General features: G+C 38.0%; 2 protein-coding genes across 3 annotated transcripts; both read left to right on the top strand.

Moving 5' to 3' along the window:
* The first annotated feature begins 860 nt into the window (after positions 1 to 860).
* LOC121797867 lies at positions 861 to 4,632 on the top strand. Of its 2 annotated transcripts, none has more exons than XR_006049981.1 (6): positions 861 to 1,117; positions 1,861 to 2,591; positions 2,770 to 3,395; positions 3,497 to 3,565; positions 3,649 to 3,850; positions 3,954 to 4,632. XR_006049981.1 is itself a non-coding variant. In XM_042196623.1 (6 exons), exons 1-3 carry the CDS (start codon positions 1,031 to 1,033, stop codon positions 2,950 to 2,952), a joined length of 963 nt encoding a protein of 320 aa, XP_042052557.1. In that variant the 5' UTR covers positions 861 to 1,030; the 3' UTR covers positions 2,953 to 3,395; positions 3,497 to 3,565; positions 3,649 to 3,850; positions 3,954 to 4,632. The 2 variants fall into 2 exon arrangements, 1 of the variants encoding a protein (XP_042052557.1); XM_042196623.1 differs by having other exon boundaries at positions 861 to 1,079.
* A 3,165-nt stretch (positions 4,633 to 7,797) lies between these two features.
* Positions 7,798 to 8,541, top strand: LOC121800796. The gene is made up of 3 exons (XM_042200298.1): positions 7,798 to 7,926; positions 8,045 to 8,167; positions 8,244 to 8,541. Exons 1-3 carry the CDS (start codon positions 7,798 to 7,800, stop codon positions 8,412 to 8,414), a joined length of 423 nt encoding a protein of 140 aa, XP_042056232.1. The 3' UTR covers positions 8,415 to 8,541.
* The last annotated feature ends 419 nt before the right edge of the window (positions 8,542 to 8,960 follow it).

Raw genomic sequence — 8,960 nt, forward strand, 5'->3', positions numbered from 1 at the left:
ATATATAGGGATGTATTCATTTCCTTTTTGTATCTTTTGTTCTTTGTTATTTTTAATCTCAGCCCCACGATTTTGTCATCCGACGGTTAGATTGGTGCCACGTGTCATTTAATAATGCAGATTTTCAGTTGAATAATGCACACCGACTAATAATGCACCATTATAGTGTAATAATGCTTATTTTCAGTTGAATAATGCACATCGACTAATAATGCACCATTCTAGTGTAATAATGCAGATCATCTGGACAGTTGATGAATGAGATCTAACGGCCCATATTAAGAAGAATAAAGGATCTAAGGGATGAATAGGAGAATAACGCTCCCCTATATATATATATATATATATATAGGGTTTTGATCTATGCAAAACTAGATTTAAATACAGAAACGCAGAACAATATCATAATTAGGACACTTTTAGGTCATAATTAGGTAATTTTTAGGTCATGCTAACAAAGCATGACCTAAAACGATCTTAGCATGACATTAAACCTAAATATTATAATATGACCTAAAATTGCTTAATTATGACCTTCCGTGTTTTTGGTTAATTATTGACCATTAGATCATCTAATCCTAGGGCCAAGATTTGGTCTGCATTTCTGGATTTAAACACATACTTATTTTGATCATCTCCCTATATATATATATATATATATATATATATGGTCATGATAATCTACAAACCCCCTAAGATACAAACTATGCAAACTTTAATCCTACACATTTAATATAATTAATCTAAGGTTAGTATAGATTATATTCCTAATGTCAACATTACATACACAACTGTCCATTAAGGGCAATTTAGTGATGAAATTAAGCAGCCTAAATAATAAGTTTCGTTGAGATTTGCAATCCCGTCAGTTACGCCTTTTCAAAACCCCACCCCTTAATCACGTATCATCTCTATCATTTCCTCCATTCCAACCTTTCGACTTTCGACGCCGCTCAATCGCCGTTCTTCGAAGCGCCAATCCTCCAGCAATTCATCGTTGGTGTTGAAGCGACCACACTTTTGCGGTGACATGAGTTCTGCGAGGCGAACGGGACAAGCGGCAGGAGAGTCTTCCGGAGGTGAGGTTTCCAGCTGAAAACCCTAGTTTTCAAGACCGGTGACTTTCTGTAGCCATGGGTTTGTTGTTTAGTTTTTTACAGTCAATATTTTTTGGTTTTTTTTAATTTGTATGGTTAAATATGCTGCAAGTAGTGAACCGATTAAAATTCGCTTCATTGAACTCTGAATTTTGGTAGAAATTTTGTTATTGACATTGTGAAGTGTATAAGACCATTTGGTTGTGCGCTATAAATGTTGTGTTTTGGCTGAAGGTGGTTTTTGGTTTGTTTTCTTTGAATAAAATCTTACTGACATGGTTCGGGATGAATACCTAATTTGTATTTCGGTTCCGGTTGTTTCCAGTGACGAATGCATCAGGTTTAGTATTTAGATAAGTTCTCGTTGACCTTAAAAGTGAAATTGATGTAAACGGTTTGTTGGTCTCTGATCATGTTGACGTTAAATTGGGATAAGTCCTGTTTGTTGATCTGTGCTTGATCTGGTATGTAGACATAATATGCTGGTGAATTGAATTTGACATGGTAGTCTAGCTTTGTTTGACTGATCCTATTGAGTTTATCATTGCTTGTTCTGCTGGATATGTTTTAATGTTTGAGTGACATATTGCATATGCGTGGTGGAATGGTCTGTTGACCTTGATTTTATAGTGGTTTTTTATAAAATGTCCATGATGATAATACACATGTCGGGGTGTTGATGTGTGTTCTTGCTATGTTGTTAGTGGTTCTCAATTTTTTTATTCTCATTTACGTCACTTATCGACGGTTGTTATTTGATCAGCGAAACGTCTACGAAAAGGGAAATCAGTAGACGATGGGGAGTCGAGTGGGAAGAGGACAAGACTGGCAGGAAAGCCTTCAATAGCTGTTGTTGGCGTCCCTGTACAAGTCAAGAGACCTCAATTGAGGATCAAGAGAACCACTGGTTTTTTCCAGCGCATCCTGAAGTCTCTGAACGAAAGACAGAAAACTGCTGTTAGGCAGCTCGGCTTCGGTGGACTACTCTACTATAATGTGGCCTCTGTTTTGGGAACATTAGCGTATTGGCTATTAGAGCATTTTGACCACCTACGGTGCAGTCTTATGCATCCTAATGGTGTAGAGGTAGTTGTTGACACGAAGGACGTCGAGCTTATTTTTGGTTTCCCAAATGGATGGATTACAATTGATCGATGCGACAGAAACACAGGCATCAAATACATGGAAACCATTCCACTTGATGAGGAGGCTGATATGAATGTTATGCAGACAAAGGTCCTAGAAACGAAGATGCTACAAGAAACTGGGGGGGGACTTTTTAAGAAAATATTCCTGTTATTACTGGAAACTGCTCTCATTGAGACCTCCCCTTGTGGCTATGTCAGACCCCGGATTGTTGACATTCTCGGAGATTTGCAGAAGGTAAAGAAGCACAATTGGTGTAGGTACTTGCTAGACAATCTGTTGAGGACGCGCGAGCTGTGGAAGAATAACAAATCCAAGGTTTTCAGCGGGCCAGTAGTTTTCCTAGTGGTATGTCGTTCGTCTATTCCATCCGTGCCGTTGAATTGTTGATATTATGTTGACATGGTTTTGTGTGTGAAAATGTATCTGTTGTTGACATTTGGGGTTGAGCTCGAAGCATTGTTTTTATCTGATTTTGGAGTTGGTGATGACATTTTTGCTGAGTTGATTTAGTTATTTACTGCAGACCTTCTACGTCGATCGAGTAGTGCATCGTAGGAGATGTGTGGCATGTGTCATTCCAAGAATAAAGGGATGGACAGTCGAACTGTTGAAAGAGAGAGAGGAAGAGGAAATGAAAGAAGCTGATTTTGATCTTGGACAAGTGACTTCACAGTTGGATGAGAATGAATGGGCGGTGCGGAAATGACAACAGGAGTGCAACCGCCGGCTACTGAAGATGTTGTTGAACCGCCGGCCACTGAAGATGGTGAACCGCCATCCACTGATGATGTTGTTGAAGAGAGATATTCTTCGGATGAAGTGGTGTATATGAGGGGTGTTTGGGGGGCAACCAAACACATAGGCGACGGTTTGAAGATGCTGGCCAAGGAATTAAATCAAGCTCCTCCAGAAATTAGGAAGAAGGACGGCTTTAGAATAACGTGTGACACTCTCCGGAGGGCGTTTAGGTTGGAAGAAAAGGACTTTGACCCTGTGGAGTCAATGACGCAGTCGCAGACTGCCAATTATAGTGCAGCGGAAGACTGGTCAGAGTCCTTGAAATCTCTGTTGGACGCGGCTGATGAAATGGAAATTCTAGAAAACAAAGACGATTACCCAAGCTTCAGCCTTGGGTTCGATTCCAGCCAGGTTAAGTATATATCATACATTGTTTCATGTTATAAAAACACTTCCCAGATAACATATCTGTTGATATACTTAATGAAAGTATGATGTTGTGTACATTGTAGGATTATGACGCTTGTCAACCTGAAGCAGAACCTCAACCTGAGACAGACAATACAGCACATGATGAAGAGGTTTGATGGCCACCGTTTTTTTTTTACTTTTTGTCTTTTAAATTGATTGCTTAATGAATCATCCTATCTTACTTTCCGTGAAGGGTGATGCGTCGGAGTACGAGTTAAGGGAGCCAGCTGACCTTTTTTAGTGGGGATGACGTGGTATCCCAGGACGGGGAGAGAGAGGACACTGCTGATTTGGGAGGTTGTGGTCTGGAATTGATTGCTGTTAGTGACATTGGAAAAGAGTTGGCCGTCATAGAGCCTGTGGCTAGTGCTATTGCGCGTGATGTTGTGTCGGAGGTAAGTAAAACAACTGAAATTAAACTTGTTAGATCTAAGTAGGGGTACTTACATTTGCCAACAATTAGTGACGGTGTATATTTCCCTATTTTTAATGATACAGCACGGCGCCGTAGACGTAGCCGTTTGCTCTGCCGTGGAAGCAGTCCTGGAGCTAGGCGATGTTGCTTTCGAAACACAAACAGATACGGTGGATGCTGATGCATGTATATTACCTTTACGTCGAGATGCAAAGATGACTCGTGAACAAAGCACGTATGCTGAAATACAACCTGCTCTAGCTAGGAGACTCAGTGCACGACCGCCCATACTAGGGGTACTACAAACGAGGCGATCGTGACCAAGGGACAACAATAACGACGACATACAAGGATAACAGTTTATGAAAGCTTAATTAGCTTAAAGGAATAATATTTTAGTTCATTAAAAGTTTAGACAGTGAATTTTTAGTTTAAAGAACTTAATGTTTTTATTTTTAATTAGCAACGACGTAAGACAAAATGATTTTTCAAAATAAGCAGCGGAGAAAATAAAAAAACAATTAACTTCCAAAAGAAAACATTTGGGTTTAGTTCACGAGAAACCATTTTAGAGAAACAAGGTAAACATTAGATTAAAGCCTAACACAATTAAACATGTTCAAACACAGTACAAAATAGAATAAGGTCTTGAGGCATAGTTCAAAAATATAGCAGCGGAAATAAGGTTTAAAGAGAGTCAAGGGTGACGTCTATGTATGAAGACACAACGCACCCAAAGTTCCTAGGCCAACTCAACATCCACCGCAACATCCCGCTCAACCTGCACATAAAGAAAACATATGCAGGGCTGAGTACTTGTTGTACTCAATGGGCTCATGTCGAAAACATTTATAATAGTTATATCATCCATACCAGTGATCTCGAGTTTTATATGTGGTTAAGAAATATCACGAGAACACAAAAAACATTTCAAAGTATGGCCAGACAATTTATCTCCCCACTTTTCTCATCAATCCATCAATCACAATCATCATATCGCAGTGCGACGAAAGTGTGGCCACACTATTCGCCCACGAGACTGGCCGACTAGCAAGGACGGCTCATGATCCCACCAGTGTACACAGCCTGATAGGGTTTACAGCCCTACTCAGACCCGAATTCGTTTCACGACACAACCATATAGCCTAACGGAGCAAGCTCAGACGAACTAGGCATCAGGCAACAATCTCACAAACAAAATAACGTGCCATGACATAACAAGTTAAACCACCCTTATAACACCACATCGTATTTTCGAAAAATAAAGAGATTTGAAAAGAAAGCCCACCTCGTTTGCTTAAACAATTCAATATCCAACTTAAGGCAACCCTCGTTCCTCGTGCTCACGTACACACAATAACCCTTGCCAACATCACAACACAAATCATCCTTCCATCAATTCACATTATCATGCATGTCCTATCGTTCCTTTCATCGTTCTCTTAAATTACCCATCCCAAACATTCATCAACATAAGGAAAACATGCCATAATATTTCTCAACGTGTCACACATAATCACGTCATAGGATACATTCCTTAATCATACATGCATCATATAATTCACCCAAACTTGGCAACAAGTGATATTTCAACATAACAACAAATATGGCAGAACGGTGCAGTTGGTTTGTAAAAATCACCAAAAATCCATTCGACCTCATATGAAGCTGAAATTTGGTCACAACACACTAGACACATTCAAGTTCATCCAGTTAAAATTTCACCCCAAAATCATGTCATTTGGTGAAGTCAAAACAACAATGAAACTCTCTGGTCGGAACACAAAAATTATGGCAGCACTGTGCAGTTCCATTGAAAAATTTACCAAAACTTCATCCGATGTCCAATGAGGCTGAAATTTTCACAAAACTCAGACGACACTTCAAATTTCATCTAGTTCAAAATTCACATCAAAAGGAGGCCATTTGGTCGGTCAAATAGAAAACGAAACTTTCTAGCGAGAAAACAAGTTTCTGGCAGAATTGCGCAGTCGACTTCAAACATTTATTAAACATTCATCTTTCGTCAAGTGGGGCTGAAATTTACACACAACACAGAAAACACCTTGAAGTTTATTCAGTTAAAAATTTGCACCAAAATAAGATCGTTTGGTCAGTCAAACACACGTCGGAATCCACTGTCCGAACACCACAGTTTTCAGGTTTCACAATTTCGAATTTAGGGTTTCTTCCTCATTTATCCAAACAAAAATTTTCATGCTTCCCACACACAATCATGCTTCAAAAGATCTCACAATCATGTTTTTCATAAAATCATAAAGTATTTACCACAATTCATCCACAAGTTCATTCATATACGACCAAAACGCCTACACACATCTTTTCTTATGCAACCAAACAAATTCCACCCGATTAAATCTTAGATCTACCATCTGTACACTCACTATATGTATGAAGGAGTCCAAATCCAGGTTTCAATGAAAAGAATGAGAAAAAGTTAATCAAATATACCTTTCTTGATTAAAACAAACGGTGGAAACAAAGATTTAGGCGGTTCTTCGGTAGATCTTGAAGTTTCCACTCCAATTGAAGCAAGAAAAAGGATGAATGGAGAGAATGGAGAGAGGGGGGGAGGCGTGTGAGGGAGAGAATGAGGGAGGGGGCGTGTGAATTAGGGTGGCTAAGGTTAGGTTTTAGTTTATTTGTTAATTAGGTTTAATCTCACACCCAAATAAAAAAATAATTAAATTGTGGGAAAATAAAATAAATTCCCACAATTAGAGTACAAAGTAGGCGTGTGTTTTGAGGGAGAATTTTCAAAATTTTCAATTTAATTGGCAAAGAATTGATTTGGTATTTACTTGGAGAGAAATATATCCACATATTAGGTAACAAGACAATGAGTATTTCATAAATAAGGGGACAAAATAAATTAAATCCCCAAGTAGGAAATAAAAGAGAGGGGGCCGAAAATTCCATAGGGAATGCACAAGGAAATTATTTAAATCCTGAATTAAATAGAATAGGATTTAAATTTGGTAATTTCTTTATAGGAAAAGACTCCCATAAAATAGGTAACAATTAAATAAATTTCCGCAAAGAAATTAAACAAAAAGGGGCGTGCGACACAAGGAAATATTCACATCCCCAATTAATTTGACTTAGGTATTAATTTGGTATTTCATTGAATAAAAGGGGTTCCACAAAATAGGGAAACAAATATATTCTTCCTCTATAAAATAGAGGAGGCCGAAAATTGGCTTAATTAGCCACAAAGAAATAATTCAACTCTTAATTTAATTAGGGTGAGTAAATAAAATGTGGTATGATTTAATTGGATTTAAAATAAAAGAAGGGAATCAATAAGGCACCAATTAAATCAAAAGAAATAATTCATCCTCCTATTAAATAGGGGATTTTTTTCAAAAACTCCCAAAAGAAGTAAGCTAGAGTTCGAATAATGTAGCACAAATTAGGGATAATTTGGGTTGTCCCAAAATAATTTATTAAATCCAAGAAGAGAATATTAATTTCAAATAATCGAAGGGGCCGGAAATTCCCAATTAGAATGGCTAGAATAAAGATGCATGATCTCACTTAATTAATTCCCAACATCGTAAAATATAAAAATATCGAACACTTCATTCCACATCACTCATGGCTATTATTTCACATAACTAACTCAATCACATAGAAGATGAATAAATTTCATAAAAGAAATTTTCACTTGACATCCTCATTAAAATAAAAGTCACAAAAAATTTTGGGGTGTTACACTCAGACTGCCTACAGGGAGAAGAGAGGGTGCAGCATCAATGCATATCAGCCCAACATGGACTCGAGAAGAGAGGGATTGTCACCAATTCCTTCTTGCGACACCCTACATGTGGACGTAAGAAAAAAATCTTATTAACTTTTGTTGTTTTAATCAAAGTGACCGACGTGAATAACTTATGGTTGAAATCTATGGATCATGTTATTTACGTTGACGATGTTGTGGAAGTTACTAAAAAGAAATTTAGCTCGCTGAAGCCACATGAGGCTGTTGACGCTGAAGTTATCGATGTTTGGGCTTCTTATCTGAATGGCATGGAGGTGCATAAACCAACACAGAATCCCAGTAGATTGTTTGTCACAACGGCTGCGACAGTGAGTGTACTGTTAATATAATGTACTTTTGTTTTTGTCTAATGACAATATGTAACGATTGCAGACATACAATGTGGTTGAACGGAGAGCTAGTTGGGAAAAATCTGAAGCTGAATTAACATTCTGCGATGAAATAGATGGTCAATTCAACGGCGCTGGACGTTTTGACATCACACATTATGATTTGGTACTTGTTCTCTTGTTTAACCTAAAGCGAACTCCCTTAAAAATGAAAAACTCATCAATTGTATTGGTGTGTGTAGATTTTTTTCCCTATATATTCAAAGAGGCATTACTATTTGGTGTGCTTTTCATTGAAGACTGGGGTTGCGGATGTGCTAGACCAGGTTGTGCCCGAGAACGGTATTCTAGATCGGGCCAAATATGGGAGGGACTTGGATCTACTAGTAAGTATACTGTGTGAACTGGATTGAAACTCGGATGTGTTCGTTGTTTTTTATGATAAATTAGCGTTTATATTGCCGTTAGTGTAATGTGGGCCTGTGGTATGACATTTAATTACCTAGCACTGTTGAAGTACCGAAACTTGGATGCATACCGTGACATTTTTTGTTGAAATTTATCGGGATATACATCTGCTGAAATCTGCATATTTGTTGTGCGAACTTGTGAAATGCAACATGTGGTGGTATTTGTTGGTATGGAAATGGTCGGATGTAATTGGCACTCCTTGACACGGCCTTGACATGTTGACATTTTTTGTTGATATATATCGATATATAAATCTGCTGAAATTTGCATGGACGTATCTGTGTGAACTTGTGAAATGCAATCTGTGGTGACATTTGCTAACATCTGCTTACATTTGTACGTTTGTTTTGTCATTGGCTATTTACATTTGGATTACATTGACATTTGTCTTTACATAATTTTTTAATCGACCAAGGCTGACATAAAGGATCTTACTTAACCCCTGAACTTTTGTGCAGAGGGATTGTCTTGGTTTCTATCTTAAGTCA

This window comes from Salvia splendens, chromosome 4 (genome assembly GCF_004379255.2).
Source record: "Salvia splendens isolate huo1 chromosome 4, SspV2, whole genome shotgun sequence".
NCBI classification, from domain to species: Eukaryota; Viridiplantae; Streptophyta; class Magnoliopsida; order Lamiales; family Lamiaceae; genus Salvia; species Salvia splendens.

What these genes read in the sequence shown, in the direction of transcription:
- LOC121797867 (XM_042196623.1), top strand. Translation starts at nt 1,031, where the DNA reads ATGAGTTCTGCGAGGCGAACGGGACAAGCGGCAGGAGAGTCTTCCGGA. An exon ending in GGCAGGAGAGTCTTCCGGAG is followed by an intron (nt 1,080 to 1,860) that starts GTGAGGTTTCCA and finishes TTATTTGATCAG; the next exon opens with CGAAACGTCTACGAAAAGGG. An exon ending in GGCCAGTAGTTTTCCTAGTG is followed by an intron (nt 2,592 to 2,769) that starts GTATGTCGTTCG and finishes TATTTACTGCAG; the next exon opens with ACCTTCTACGTCGATCGAGT.
- LOC121800796 (XM_042200298.1), top strand. Translation starts at nt 7,798, where the DNA reads ATGGATCATGTTATTTACGTTGACGATGTTGTGGAAGTTACTAAAAAG. An exon ending in CTTATCTGAATGGCATGGAG is followed by an intron (nt 7,927 to 8,044) that starts GTGCATAAACCA and finishes TAACGATTGCAG; the next exon opens with ACATACAATGTGGTTGAACG. An exon ending in ACATCACACATTATGATTTG is followed by an intron (nt 8,168 to 8,243) that starts GTACTTGTTCTC and finishes TGGTGTGTGTAG; the next exon opens with ATTTTTTTCCCTATATATTC.